The sequence below is a fragment of the Hemitrygon akajei genome, chromosome 3 (genome assembly GCF_048418815.1).
Source record: "Hemitrygon akajei chromosome 3, sHemAka1.3, whole genome shotgun sequence".
Lineage (NCBI taxonomy): Eukaryota > Metazoa > Chordata > Chondrichthyes > Myliobatiformes > Dasyatidae > Hemitrygon > Hemitrygon akajei.
Window position 1 is genome coordinate 105,250,734 of NC_133126.1, and position 16,104 is coordinate 105,266,837.

General features: G+C 39.9%; 1 protein-coding gene across 4 annotated transcripts in view; it reads right to left on the minus strand.

The window, feature by feature from the left end:
- The window catches only part of ryk (receptor like tyrosine kinase), a 334,382-nt gene that overhangs the window by 101,517 nt on the left and 216,761 nt on the right, over positions 1 to 16,104 (minus strand). For 3 of the 4 annotated variants that reach the window (XM_073040548.1, XM_073040551.1, XM_073040550.1), the window contains one exon: positions 14,540 to 14,626. The exons of the other annotated variant lie outside the window; for it this stretch is intronic. In XM_073040548.1, the coding sequence (XP_072896649.1) occupies positions 14,540 to 14,626 (87 nt within the window). The remainder of the gene's footprint in view (positions 1 to 14,539; positions 14,627 to 16,104) is intronic. 4 annotated transcript variants of the gene reach the window in all.

Sequence of the window (16,104 nt, forward strand, 5' to 3'; positions counted from 1 at the left end):
AGAACCAGCAGAACCTGTCTACAACCACTCTTTGCCTTCTGTTTGCAAGCCAGTTCTAGATCCACAAAACAAGGTCCCCTTGGATCCCATGCTTCCTTACTTTCTCATAAGCCTTGCATAGGGTATCTTATCAAATGCCTTGCTGAAATCCATGTACTCTACAGCTACTACTCTACCTTCATCAATGTGTTTAGTCACATCTTCAAAAAATTCAATCAGACTCGTAAAGCATGACCTGTCTTTGACAAAGCCATGCTGACTATTCCTATTATATTATGCCTCTCCAAATGTTATAAATCCTGCCTATCAGGATCTTCTCCAACAACTTACTAAGCACTGAAGTAAGACTCACTGGTCTATAATTTCCTGGGCTAACTCTACTCCCTTTCTTTTTTTTTATTAGTTTTTTTATGCATTTTCTACATCGCTACAGATAGAAAAAAAAATCCCAAATCAAAATGAAGAACATTAATACAGTGCAAAAATAAACATACAATAATAATATAATACAAAAAAAGATAATTAAGAAAGCACCCAAATTGAAGACATGTAAAATTAGTATCCTCCCCAAGCTCCGCAACAACAAAAAAACTCCAGACCAACCACAACACAATATAGAGAATATAAATCAGGACTTCCAAACCCCCAAAACTGTAAATACACTTAAAAACAGAAGATATTAATGCCTACTACCAAAAAAAAGGAGCTGAAAGCAAGGGACCAAAAAAAAAACCTTAGTTAAGAGGAAGGTTATGAAAGTACTCAATAAAAGGTCCCCAGACCTTATGGAACTTTATATCCGAATTAAGAACTGAATAATGATTTTTTTCAAGGTCTAAGCAGGACATAATATCATTAAGCCATTGAGCATGCGTGGGCGGGGCAACATCTCTCCATCTAAGGAGGATTAAACGTCTAGCCAGGAGAGAAGCAAAAGATAATATTCGACACTTAGTCGAACTCAAACGTAAATCTGTCTCACCCAAAAAAACAAACAAAGCAATTAAAGGGTTAGGTTCTAGATGGTGATTCAGAATATAAGATAAAGTTGTGAAGACGTCTTTCCAAAATTTCTCCAGGCTAGGACAGAACCAGTACATATGAATAAGAGAGGCCTCGCCCCTTTTGCATTTATCACAAAGAGGACTAATATTAGGGTAAAATCGAGATAGTTTAGATTTAGACATATGGGCTCTATGAACAATCTTAAACTGTAAAAGGCAATGGCGAGCACAAAGAGAGGTTGAATTAACCGATTTGAGAATCGAGTCCCAAGTCTCATCAGATAAGGAGATAATTAAATCATGCTCCCAAGCCATTCTAATTTTATCTGCAGGGGCACGCTGTAAGAATGCTAATTTATCACAAATAAATGATATTAAACCTTTACCCAGTGGATTAATAGAAAGAAAGAAATCCATAACATTTTTCTCAGGCATTTCAGGGAAGTTAGGAATTAGAGGATTAATAAAGTGTCTAATTTGGAGATATCTAAAAAAATGAGCATTAGGCAGATTGAACTTCGCAGAGAGCTGTTGAAAAGATGTGAAGCGATTATCAATAAAAAGATCTTCAAAATGTCTAATGCCCTTCCTATACCAATCATGGAATGTTGAATCATACATAGTAGGTAAAAAAAGGTGATTATGTAAGATAGGGCTAGAAAAGGAAAAACCATAGAAACCATAAAATTTCCTAAACTGAGCCCATATACGCAAAGTGTGTCTAACAAGAGGATTAACAATTAATCTGGACAAACTACTAGGGAGTACAGAGCCAAGAAGTGCAGAAATAGATAAATCTTTAGTGGAACTCAACTCCATTGCCAACCAATTAGGGCACTCGGGTTGGCCGTGGAAAAAAGACCAAAAGGTAGCACAACGTATATTGGCTGCCCAATAATATAAACGAAAGTTAGGTAAAGCCATGCCACCCTCTTTTTTAGATTTTTGGAGATAAACTTTATTAATTCTAGAATGCTTATTCTTCCACAGATATGACAAAATAATAGAGTCTAAGGAATCAAAAAAAGATTTAGGAATAAAAATTGGGATTGATTGAAATAAATATAAAAATTTAGGGAGAACATACATTTTAACAACATTAATACGACCTACCAAAGACATAGATAGAGGTGACCATTGTAACAGACTCTGTTTTGTAGTATATAAAAGATTGGCAAAATTTTCACGAAAATGATCTTTAAACTTCCTTGTGACTGTAATCCCAAGATAAGTAAATTGATTATGAACTACTTTAAAAGGGAGATCACGAAATGTTAATTCTTGTGTTTCTTTATTAATTGGGAAAAGTTCACTCTTATATAAATTAAGTTTATAGCCAGAAAACTGGCTAAACTGATCAAGAAGTGAAAACATTGGAGGTAAGGATGTAGACGGATTTGAAAGAAAAAGTAATAAGTCATCAGCATAAAGAGAAACATAAAGAGAAACCCTCCAAATCCCGGTCAATTCAGGACAGTTTCGAAATGCTATCGCCAAAGGTTCTATAGCCAAATCAAAGAGAAAGGGACTTAAAGGGCATCCCTGACAGGTGCCACGTTTGAGGTTAAATAACTGGGATTTCTGAAAATTAGTCAAAACAGAGGCAGTAGGACACAGATACAGCAATTTGATCCAAGAGATAAAACTTTGACCGAAGTCAAATTTTTCTAAAACTGCAAAAAGGTAGTTCCACTCTATACGATCAAATGCTTTCTCCACATCGAGGGAAATAACACATTCAGGAATCCTAGTTGAAGGTGAATATAAAATGTTAAATAAACGCCGAATATTAAAAAAAGGAAGACGGTTTTTAATAAAACCAGTTTGATCATCAGAAATAATAGAGGGAATAACAGTTTCTAATCTATAAGCCAAAACTTTGGCCAAGATTTTAACATCAACATTAAGCAAAGAAATCGGCCTATACGAGGAACACTCTGTTGGTTCTTTACCCTTTTTTAATAAAAGAATAATAGATGCCTCATTAAAAGAGGGTGGCAATTTACCATAATTAAATGAGTCAGATAATACTGAGAATAACTGAGGAGAAAGAAGTGAAGAGAATGATTTATAAAATTCTACGGGGAACCCATCAGGTCCAGGAGATTTCCCTGAAGACAATGCAGAAATTGCAAAAGATATTTCTTCTGATGATATAGGTGCATTAAGTTTGGCTTTAAAATCAGATGAAAGCGAAGGAATATTCAGATTATTTAAAAAATGATCAACAGAGATATTCTCATTCAGAGATTCAGAGGAATAAAGTTGAGAATAAAAATTTTTAAATACGTCATTAATTTCTAAGTGATCTGATGTAAAGTCTCCATTCTCCTTCCGGATCTTTGTAATATGTTGTTTAGCTTTGGAACGCCTCAGCTGATTGACTAGAAATTTACCAGATTTGTCACCATGAATATAAAAGCGACTCTTACTTTCAAGAAGTTGGCGTTCAACAGGTTGAGTAGACAGAAGATTAAATTTAGTTTGAAGTTCTACACGCTTCTTGTATAATTCAGGATTCTTAGTTTGAGCATACAGTTGATCTGATTCTTTAATCTGATTAATGAGGTCTAATCGATCTGCACAGGACTTTCTATTAAGATTTGCTGTATAGGAGATTATTTGACCCCTCAAATATGCTTTCATGGCATCCCAGACAATCTGGGATGACATTTCAGATGACGTATTGGTGTTAAAATAAAAGGTTATCTGATCCTTAATAAATTTTAGAAAATCATCATCCGATAATAAAGTTGAGTCAAAACGCCAGTGTTTATTCCTCTGAGGGAGACCAGGAAAATTTAAAGACAAAGTAATTTGGGCATGGTCAGAAATCAGTATACTCTGATAATCACAAGAATAGACAAATGGAATAAGTTGATTATCAAGTAAAAAGTAGTCAATTCTAGTAAAGGTATGGTGAACATGTGAAAAAAAAAGAATAATCTCTCTCAGTAGGATGAAGGAAACACCATATATCAGAGATACCATAATTAGAGAGAAAAGAGTGAATAGCTAAAGCAGATTTAGTACGTAATCTAGTAACAGAGGACGATCGATCCAATTTAGGATCTAACCAACAATTAAAATCGCCACCCAGTATAAGAGAGTATGAGTTTAAATCTGGTAGTGAGGAGAAAAAACGTTCAAAAAAATTAACATAATCAAAATTGGGAGCATACAGGTTTGCTAGTACAACGTTAGTATTATATAATTTACCAGAAACAATAATAAAACGGCCATTTGTATCAGATATCTTATTATGGAGTTCAAAAGGAATATTTGAATTAATAAGGATGGAGACCCTCCCTAGCTTTGGCAGCAAAGGATGAATGAAAATGCTGACCAGCCCACTTTGACAAAAGCCGAGAATTATCAAAACTACGAATATGAGTTTCTTGAAGGAAAGCAATGTCTGCTTTGAGTTGTTTAATATGCGAGAAGACCTTCCTTCTTTTAACAGGATGATTCAATCCCTTTACATTCCAGCTTACAAATTTAAGTGTATTAACCATTATCAATTGTTAGTGCATAGAAGGTAGCAGGCATATAAAAAAATCAAGCAGTACAGTAGCAGTCTGGGAGCAAAAATGTAAACATAGATCCGTAGAATCAAAACAGAGACATGTCCTGAATAACAAAGGAAAACAAAAGAAACAGTGAGTAGTGTTGGAACTGGAGAATCCACCCCACTCTAGCAACCCAAAACTAGACGGCTACCTAAAAAAGCAACTAGCTCTACAAAAAAAATTAACCCAAAAATGACTTACAGTTCCGTATCGTTAACAAAAGTTCCATATAAATAATATAGCAAATAGTAACTAATTTATGCACTAGAAAACAGAATTACAAATAGGAACAACTTCAACAGAAGTATAAAACTTAATACAAAAAAAATCAGAAGAAAACTAAAACTAACCTACCCGCGAAAAATTATAAAAGATTAAAAGAAAAAAAAATGGAGGGGGAAAAGGGGGAAATTATAAATTTAAAGAGAGTACTTAACAACCGTTTACAGAAAAAAAGAGGCAAAACTTAAACTATAAATCAACCAACAGGGAGGCCTTCAATAAAAACTCCAAACCTCCAAAACAAGTTAAAATCGATTGTAGTTCTCTATAGATAAAGTTATACAAAAATAAAATAGGTTACACAAGTAAAATCTAAAAGTCCGCAGGGAAACATTAAACTTAAATCATCTATTTAGAAAAAACGCACCAAGTCCAGGGAGAGATTGACTACAGCCCTTAGAGTTTCAATAGTTAATGTCTGAATTATTCAAGTAAAGTCTGAGTTCGGAAAAAATAGTTTTACTTCGAGAAGTACTTATCAACCATTTTAGAAGGTCAGGTCAGTTCCGAAGAAGACGAGGTGGCTGGACGACTTCCAACAAACGCCTCAGCCTCCTTCACTGATTTAAACCACTTATAATCTCCAGTAGTAAGCGTAATTCGAAGATCGGCTGGATTTCGGAGGGTCTGAATCCGCGATCAAAAAGCACTTTTATTACACCTCTAAACTCAGCATGCATCTTCAGAACCTGGGGGGCATAATCCTCCACAAAACGAATGACCGTATGTTGAAAAGCAAAAGTACCTCTGCGGCGTGCCTCCATAATCAAACGGTTTTTCACCTGGTATCGATGAAAGCATAAAATAACTGGCCGTGGACGGGAACCCAGAGTTGCACGAGGAACATAAATCCTGTGAGCCCTTTCAAGCTCAGGTGGAGTCGGAAGAAATTCTTTCCCAAAAATCTCACAGAGAAAATCAGAAAAAAATTCAACGGGAGAGCCCTTTTCGGTGGCCTCTGGCAAACCAAGAATTCGTAGATTGCAACGTTTGCTCCGATTTTCAAGATCCACCATTTTGGAAGAAAGTTTACTGTTCTTCTCCTCTAGGTTGGAGCTGAAAGTTTCAAGATGTTGAACATGGCGTTTTAAATCTTCAGAAGTTAAGTCAATGCGAGATAAATGTTCAGCATGTTCATCCACTCTGGCATTAATCTGATCCAATTTGGAATCCAGCTGGTTGATAGAAGTTCTAAATTCAGTTTTAATATCCATTAAAGTATCTTGTCGATGTTGTTCCAAAACAGCAAGAATCTCAGCCGACAAAGCCGTAGAAGTTTCCTTTTTCCCGGTTTTAGTACTTTTGGTAGCCATTATAAGATAGATGTGTTCGCAGGCAGGTAAAAGAGAACTAATAAAATACCTAACTAAGGTTTAAGAAGGGAGACATATAGTGCAAAGATAGGAAGTATAACGGAGCAAAAGTTCGGAGCGACTAAACAATCAGTATCATACCAGAAGTCCTCTCTACTCCGTTTCTTGAATAAGGGAACAACATCTGCAACCCTCCAATCCTCCGGAACCTCTGATGCAAAGATCATTGCCAGAGGCTCCACAATCTCCTCCCTCACTTCCCTCAGTAGCATGAGGTATATCTCATCCAGACCTGGTGCTTCATTCAACATGATGTTTTCCAAAAGCTCCAGCACATTCTCTTTCTTAATGTCTACATGCTCAAGCTTTTCAGTCCGCAGTAAGTCATCCCTACAATCGCCAAGGTCCTTTTCCATAGTGAATACTGAAGCAAAGTATTCATTGTGTACCTTTGCTACCTCCTCTGGTTCCATACACACTCTTCTGCTGTCACACTTGATTGGTCCTATTCTCTCACATCATGAGAGGCACTGATTGTGCGGATAGTCAGAAGCTTTTTCCCAGGGCTGAAATGGTTGCCACAAGAGGACACTGGTTTAAGGTACTGGGAAGTAGGTACAGAGGAGATGTCAGGGGTAAGTTTTTTTACTCAGAGAGTGGTGAGTGCATGGAATGGGCTGCCGGCAACGGTGGTGGAGGTGGTTATGATAGGGTCTTTTAAGAGACTTTCAGATAGGTACATGGAGCTTAGAAAAATAGAGGGCTATAGGTAAGCCTAGTAATTTCTGAGGTAGGGACATGTTTGGCTCAACTTTGTGGGCCAAATGGCCTGTATTGTGCTGTAGGTTTTCTATGTTTCTATCTTATCCTCTTGCCTTTCACATACTTGTAGAATACCTTGGAGCTTTCCTTAATCCTGTTCACCAAGGCCTTCTCATGGCCCTTTCTGACTTTACTAATTTCATTCTTAACCTCCTTCCTGCTAGCTTTATAATCTTCTAGATCTCTATCACTACCTAGTTTTTTAAACCTTTCATAAGCTTTTCTTTTCTTTTTGATTCTCAACTGCCTTTGTACACCAGAGTTCCTGAACCCTACCTTTCTTTCTGTCTCACTGGAACGTACATATGCAGAACACCACACAAATATCCCCTGAACATTTCTGCCATACATTTCCTAGAGAACATCAGTTCCAAATTTATGCTTCCAAGTTCCTGCCTGATAGCTTCATATTTCCCCATACTCCAATTAAACGCTTTCTTAACTTGCCTGTTCCTATCACTCTCCAGAGGACTAGAAAATTGCAAATTTTACTCCATCTTCAAGAGAAGATGGGAGGCAGAGAAAGAAAATTACAGACCAGCTAGCCTGAGCTCAGTGGTCAGGAAGATGCTGGATTCCATTATTAAGGATGCGGTTTTAGGGTACTTGTAGACACATGATAAAATAGGCCAAAGACAGCATAGCTTCCTTGAGGGGAAATCTTGCTTGACAAATATGTTGGAATTTTTTGAGGAAATAACAGGTAGATTAGACAAAGGAGTCAGTGGATGTAGTTTACTGGATTTTTAGGCTTTTGACAAACTGTCAGACATGAGCCTGCTAAACAAAATATTACAGGAAAGATAGCTGCATGGATGGAAGTTTTGCTGTAGGAGGCAAAGAGTGGAAATAAAGAGGGCCTTTACTGGTTGACTGCTGGTGACTACAGATGTTCTGCAAGGGTTGGTGTTGGGACTACTTCTTCTCACTCATGTCAATGAGAGGATGACAAAATTGATGGTTTTGTTGCCTGGTCTGTGGATGATAGGATGAGGGCAAGTAGTGTTGAGGAAAACAAAATATTCTGCAAATGCTGGAAATCTTGAGCATCTCGCACAAAGTACTGTAGAAACTCAGTAGGTCAGTCAGCATCTATCGAAAGGAATAAACAGTCGATGTTTTGGTCTGAGATCCTTTATCAGGACTGGAAAAGGAGGAGCAGGAAGCCTGAATAACAAGTTAGGCAGGAGGGAGGGAAGGAGTACAAGCTCTATGGTGATGGGTGAAGCGAGGTGAGGGGGAAGATAAGTGGGGGGGAGGAAGGTAGGCAGGCTGGGGAAGAGGGATGAAGAGAGAAGCTGGGAGGTGATTGGTGAAAATGGAAAGGAGCTGAAGGAGGAGGAATCTGATTGGAGAGAAGAGTGGCTCATGAGAGTCAACCCCTTTCTCCTGTCTTCTTCCTATAACCTTCAACACCCCAACTAATCTATCAACCCCACCTATCAACCTCTGCTTTAAATATTCTCAATGACTTGGCCATCATGGGTGTCTGTGGCAATGATTCACCACCCTCTAGTTAAAGAAATTACTCATTTCTGATCTAAATGGATATCCCTCTATGCTGAGGTTTGTCCTCTGGTCCTCGACTCCCCCACTACAGGAAACATTTTCTCTGCATTCATTCTATATCGGCCTTTCAATATTTGATCGGTTTCAATGAGATCTTCCCTCATTTTTCTAAACTCCAATGAGTATAGAGCCATTAAACACTCCTCATATGTTAACCCTTTCATTCCTGGGATCATTCCCATGAACCTCCTCTGAACCCTCTCCAACGTCATAAGGGGCTCAAAACTGCTCACAGAACTTCAAGTGTGATCTGAACAATGCCTCACAAACCCTCAACATTACATTCTTCTTATATTCCAATCCTCTCAAAATGAATGTGAACATTTCATATGCCTTCCTTACTGCTGACTCAATCTGTAAGTTAATCTTTAGGGACAACTTCATCAGTCCTGATGAAGGGTCTCAGCCTGAAATGTCGACTGTTTACACCTTTCCTGAGGTTTTGTGTGTCTTGCTTGAATATCCAGCATCTGCAGATTTTCTCGTATTTAGAAACTAATACTTACTACATTAATTGAATATGGAGGACTAACTCCATGCCTAATATATTGCAGAATCACCGTTTAACAAAGAAAACAAACAATAAAAGTACAAAATACTCTCACATGGTTAATGGAATATTGAGAATGGGAAATAATCAAACCTGACACTAACTGTATGATGAAGTTGACTGGAATCATAACTTACTAAGTTCCATGAATTGGAGTACTGTGTCCAATTCTGGACACCTCACTATAGGAAGGATGTGGAAGCATTGGAAAGGGTACAGAGGAGATTTACCAGGATGCTGCCTGGTTTAGAGAGTCTGCATTATGATCAGAGATTAAGGGAGGTAGGGCTTTACTCTCTGGAGAGAAGGAGGATGAGAGGAGACATGATAGAGGTATACAAGATATTAAGAGGAATAGATAGAGTGGACAGCCAGCGCCTCTTCCCCAGGGCACCACTGCTCAATACAAGAGGACATAGCTTTAAGGTAACGGGTGGAAAGTTCAAGGGGGATAGAGGAAGGTTTTTTACTCAGAGAGTGGTCGGTGCATGGAATGCACTGCCTGAGTCAGTGGTAGAGGCAGATACACTAGTGAAATTTAAGAGACTACTAGACAGGTATATGGAGGAATTTAAGGTGGAGGGTTATATGGGAGGCAGGTTTTAAGGGTTAGCACAACATTGTGGGCCGAAGGGCCTGTACTGTGCTGTATTGTTCTACATTCAATAGAACATGTGGCTTTGGTGGTGTTGGCGGGTGCGGGGGGGGGGGGGGGGGGGGCGGAATGGAAGGCACACGGTCAGGTCCCTGGCACTGAGTCTGGCTCTGTGAATCAGAAGGGACAGGTTGTGGTGATACAGAATTCATTAGTTCAGGGAACAGAAAGGAGGTTCTGTGGATGAGGACAAGACTCCCAGATGGTATTTTACCTCCTGGGTGCCAGGGTTTGGGACATCTCAGATCAAGTCCTCAGCATTAAGTGGGAGGGTGAACAGCCAGAGGTCCTGGTCCACATAAGTACCAATGACATAGGTAGGACAAGTGACAAACTTCTGCAAAGTGAGTTCAGGGAGTCAGGTGCTAAATTAAAGGACCTCCATGGTTGTGATCTCACTGCCATGTGCTAGCAAGCCCAGAAATAAGACGATTATACAGTTTAATGTGTGGCTGGTGTACGAGGGAAGATTTTTAGATCATTGGGCTCTCTTCCAGGGAAGATGGGAACTACACAGAAGAGAAGGTTTGCACTTGAATTGGAAGGGGACTAATCTCCTAGCAGGAAGGTTTGCTGGTGCTGCACGGGGTGGGGATTTAAACTAGAATTGCAGTGGGATGAGTGCCAGAACAGATAGTGCAGAACTTGTGGAGACAGATGTTAAGATCTCAGGCAAAGTCAGGAATCAAAAGCTTGAGCATGGCGCGACTAATGTACTGAGCTGCACATACATCGAAGCAAGAAGCTTTGGAGGAAAGGTGGATGAACTCAGGGCATGGATCAAGACCTGGAATTATGATATTGCAGCCATTAGTAAGACTTGGTTGCAGAAGGGGCAGGACTAGCAGCTTAATTTTCTGGAGTTCCATTGTTTTAGACGTGACAGGGCAGGAGTGATTAAAGGAGGAGGGGGGGCATTACTAGTCAAAGAAAATGGCATGGCAGTGCTTCGTCAGGACAGACTGCAGAACTCATCAAGTGAGGCATTATGGGTGGAACTGAGTAATAAAAAAGGCATGGGCACGTTAATGGGGTTATATTACAGACCACACAACAGTCCGTGAGATTTAGAGAAACAAATTTGTAGAGAGACTGTTGCAGGAAACACAAGTTTATTATAGTTGTGATTTTAACTTTCCACATATTGACTGGGACTTTCATACTGTAAAATGACTAGATGGGATAAGAGTTGGTCAGATGTGTTCAGGAAAGGTTTCTCAATAGTCGATCTGCTATTAGGGGATTAGAGAGGGGAGATGACAGAAGATTGTGTAGGGGAACACTTTACATCTAGTGATAACAATGCCTTTAGTTTCAAAGTAAATAGGCAAAAAGATAGCTCTGGCCCGCAGTTGAGCTTCTAAGTTGGAAAAAGGCCAACTTTGATGGTATCAAGAATGTCTGACATGTGTGAATTGTGAAAGACTGATCTCTAGGAACATGAACTTGGTAACTGGGAGGCCTTCAAAAGTGAAATTTTGGGACTACAAAGCTTGTATATGCCTGCCAGAATTAAAGGTACAGAAATACAGGCATAACAAACCTTGGTTTTCAATAGACAGGTGTATTCCAGCTATAAGCAGGTGTGAACAAATGAGGTGCAAATGAGGTATAAGAAATGCAAGAGAACACTTAAGAAAGGAATTAGGAGGGCTAAAAGATTGCCTTAGCTGACAAGATGAAGGAGAAACCTAAGAGATTCTATGGATATGTTAAGAGCAAAGGGATTGCAAGGGACAAAATTGATCTTCTATTGGCATGGAGCCAAAAGAGCTGAGGGAGAACTTAAATACATTTTTTGCATCTGGACTCTACATCTATTACAGAGGGGGAGGTGTCTGCTACCTTGGGGCAAATTAGGGTGGATAAATCCCCAGGGCCTGACAGGGTGTTCCTCTGACCTTGTGGGAGGCAAGTGCAGAAACTGCAGGAGCCCTAGCAGAGATATTTAAATCACCCTTAGCGACAGGTATGTATCAGAGGATTAGAGGTAGCCAGTGTAGTTCTGCTGTTTAAGAAAGGGTCTAAAAATAGGCTGGTGAGCCTGACATCAGCAGTGGGAAAGTTATTGGAAGGTATTCTAAGAGACCAGATATATGAAATGGGCTGAAGGGCCTATTTCTGTGCTGTACTTTTCTTTGACTCTATGACTAAGTCAGGCGATTAGTGGCAGGAAGTATAAGAAACTGATCACAGAATGGAAGACTGACAGGGTAAGTTAACTCAGACTGGGGAAAGATGGGAAGTGGTTCCATGGTTTTGACTTGGAGATCACAAACACAATTCCAAATTTTATAGATGACACCAAACTGTGGGATACACTTGAAAATGAGTAAGAGTGTAGGAATTCATAACTAACTCAAGATAGGATTCCAGACCTAACCAATTCCCCTCTACCACCACTCTCCTCCGTACTCTCAATAATTTCTCCTTTGACTCCTCCCACTTCCTCCAAAGTAGCCAAGGGCACCCGCATGGGTCCCAGTTATGCCTGCCTTTTTGTTGGCTTTGTGGAACAGTCCACGTTCCAACTCTATATGGGTATCCATCCCCCTTTTCCTTCGCTACATCGATGACTGCATTGGTGCTGCCTCCTGCACGCATGCTGAGCTTGTTGACTTCATTAACTTTGCCTCCAACTTTCACCCTGTCCTCAAATTTACCTGGTCCATTTCCAACACCTCCATCTCCTTTCTTGATCTTTCTGTCTCCATTTCTGGAGATGGTTTATCTACTGATATCTACTATAAGCCTACAGCTACCTGGACTATTGCTCTTCCCACCGTCTCTTGCAAAAATGCTATCCCCTTCTCACAATTCCTCCGTCTCCGCCACATCTGCTCTCAGGATGAGGCTTTTCATTCCAGGACGAAGGAGATGTCTTCCTTTTTTAAACAAAGGGGCTTCCCTTCTTCCACCATCAACACTGCTCTCAAACGCATCTCTCCCATTTCCCGCACATCCGCCCTCACCCCATCCACCCACCACCCCACTCGGGGTAGGGTTCCCCTTGTCCTCACCTACTATTGGAGTATAAAATATTATGGAGTATAAAATGTGAAATGCTAAAAACTATGTGGAATGCTAGAGACAATGGTGTGTTGGTATATGCTAGTGAGAGGTGGCTGGGAGAGGTCGTCAGCTTTGAAGTTGGCTATGTGCTAAACTTGTATTATTTGCTGTGAAATGCTAAAGACAATGGTGTGTTAATAAAAGGTAGCTAAGAGATGTTTTGCTTTGGACTTGTCTGCTGTGTAACTAAAGCTATGTAGTCAGACTAGAACATGAATAAGTCAATAGGTAAAAACAATAGTGGCGGATGTACTTGTGATATGCACCTATAGACCGCTTGGATATGTTAATGCAGCTAAACCAGGAGATTGCTTTAAAAAGCTGCTGTGTCCAAGAATCGGTAGGCAATCAGCGACTAGCTCAATGACTGTCTCAGCTTTGATTTGCAAATTAAAGTTTAACCCTTCTTGAAGAATCTTCTGCGTCTCCTGGTCATTTGTAAGCCATGAAAAACCACGACACTACCACCCCACCAGCCTCCAGGTCCAATGTATAATTCTCCGTAACTTCCACCACCTCCAACGGAATCCCACTACCAAGCACATCTTTCCCTCCCCCTCCTTTCTGCTTTCCACAGGGATCGCTCCTTACGCGTCTCCCTTGTCCACTCGTCCCCCCCATCCCTTCCCACCGATCTCCCTCCTGGCACTTATCCTTGTAAACGGAACAAGTGCAACACCTGCCCTTACACTTCCTCCCTCACCACCATTCAGGGCCCCAGACAGTCCTTCCAGGTGAGGTGACACTTCACCTGTGAGTCGGCTGGAGTGGTATACTGCGTCCGGTGCTCCCGGTGTGGTCTTTTATATATTGGTGAGACCGGACGCAGACTGGGAGACCGTTTCGCTGAACACCTGCCAGAGAAAGCAGGATCTCCCAGTGGCCACACATTTTAATTCCACATTCCATTCCCATTCTGATATGTCTATCCATGGCCTCCTCTACTGTCAAGATGAATCCACACTCAGATTGGAGGAACAACACCTTATATACCGGCTGGGTAGCCTCCAACTTGATGGCATGAACATTGACTTCTCTAACTTCCGTTAATGCCCCTCCTCCCCTTCTTACCCCATCCCTGACATATTTAGTTGTTTCTTGTTTTTTTTTCCTCTATGCCCATCACCCTGCCTGCTCTCCATCTCCCTCTGGTGCTCCCCCCCCCACCCCTTTCTTTCTCCCGAGGCCTCCCGTCCCATGATCCTTTCCCTTCTCCAGCTCTGTATCACTTTTGCTAATCACCTTTCCAGCTCTTAGCTTCATCCCACCCCCTCCGGTCTTCTCCTATCACTTCGCATTTCCCCCTCCCCCCACTACTTTCAAATCTCTTAGTATCTCTCATTTCAGTTAGTCCTGATTAAGGGCCTCGGCCCAAAACGTCGACAGTACTTCTTTGTATAGATGCTGCCTGGCCTGCTGTGTTCCACCAGCATTTTGTGTGTGTTGCTTGAATTTCCAGCATCTGCAGATTTTCTCGTGTTAACTCAAGATAAACTTGAGTTGAGCAATTTTGCAAGGTTGAATAAAAATGCTTCATAGAGTGAAATAAAAGGAATAATTTAACAGGATAGAGGAGCAAAGAGATTGAGAGACAATTGGAAAATCAATGAAAAACACCATAGATGAATAAGGCCAAATCCCAAAAGAGTTTTGAAATGGAGGCAGCTAGCTAACTGGGCTCTGTATACTATATAATTCCTTACCTTTTACTGTTTTAGCAAACACATATTTTTCTTTACTTGGGTCTTTCTCATCAATTAAAATTCCAAGAAAGATACGACCAAATGTACCTGAAATAAGAAATTATCCGAAAATTAATAAAGTAATCAATTTTGTTAAATTGAAGTTCATAAGTAACTTACGAAACTTATATTCTCTCTTACTGCATTAAAATTCTTTTAGCCCATATATAGTATCAGCTTCTAATAATCTTTTAAGAATAATTATCAGCATGCAAGATTTCAATGATTATTGAAGCGCTTAGTTGCAACCACTTATGCTGTTAAGTGTGCAATTGTACTGGCACCAGGTCTGCATCTCATTTCCTGGTTCACTTTTACCTGCCTTTTGCACCCTTACTACGTCACATTGGCTCTATGCCTGGAGGTCAAACTTATGCTGCTGCTGATCAGCAGCTGTGATTGTTTCATTCAGTTCAACAGGAAGATTGAACTGATCAGACTGATTAATTCATGCTGATACATTTGTATTTCTATGCTATATTGACTGTCCTGTTGTACCTACTATTTATTACAAATTACTATAAATTGCACATTGCACATTTAGATGGAGACGTAACTTAAAGATTTAAGTAATAAAGTCAGTTCAATTCAATTCTCTTAACCCTACAATTTTCATATGATTGGTACACAAGTATATAAAATTTTGACCAATGTTCTTTGACCAGAAACATTAACCAAGTTTCTCTTATTACAGGTGCTACCTAACCTATTAAGATCTTCCAACATTTTGTCTTATAGTTCAGATTTTTAGAGTTGCTCTTTTGATCCCTAAAAGGTTTTTTTTTCTGGTACAAAAGGTTGGTTTACAGGTGCACAGCAGGGTGGTTATGCTGCAATTATACCATGTACTACTGGTGAGGCCACATGGTACTAGTGTATGCAGTTCTAATCTTCTTATTTAAGCAAGGATATATAGGTTTTGGAGGCTGTGCAGATACAGATGAAGTTCACCAGGTGGATTCCAGAGATGAGGGAGTTAGTCTATGAGAATAGATTTTGTCTCCTGGGACTATATATGATGAAATTCAGAAGAATAAGGGGATCTTATGGAAACATATAACATTATATAATGGGCAGATAAGACAGAGACAGAGAAGTTGTTTCCACTGGTAGATGAGAATGAAATGAGGGGACGTGGACTCATGATTCAGGGGAGTAGATTTAGGTCAGAGTTGAAAAGGAATTGCTTTTCTCAGAGTGTAATAGATCTGTGGAATTCTCTGGCTAGGGAAGCAGTAGCGGCTATCTCATTTAATTAGACAATTTAATTAGTACAGTATGAGAATTGAGAAAAAGCAGGTAGCTGGATCTGAGACCCATCCAGGTTAGCCACGATCTTATTAAATGCTATGACATTCCATTTTCAAGGAGTGCTAACTATCTAGCCTAAAAGTCACAGACATGCAAAATACAGCATGGAAACAGGTCATTTGAACCAACTTGTCAAACCATCTATGTTTGACCCATAGTCCTCAAAACCTCTATGTACTCATTCAGATGGCTTTTTGAATGTTGCTAATGCATCC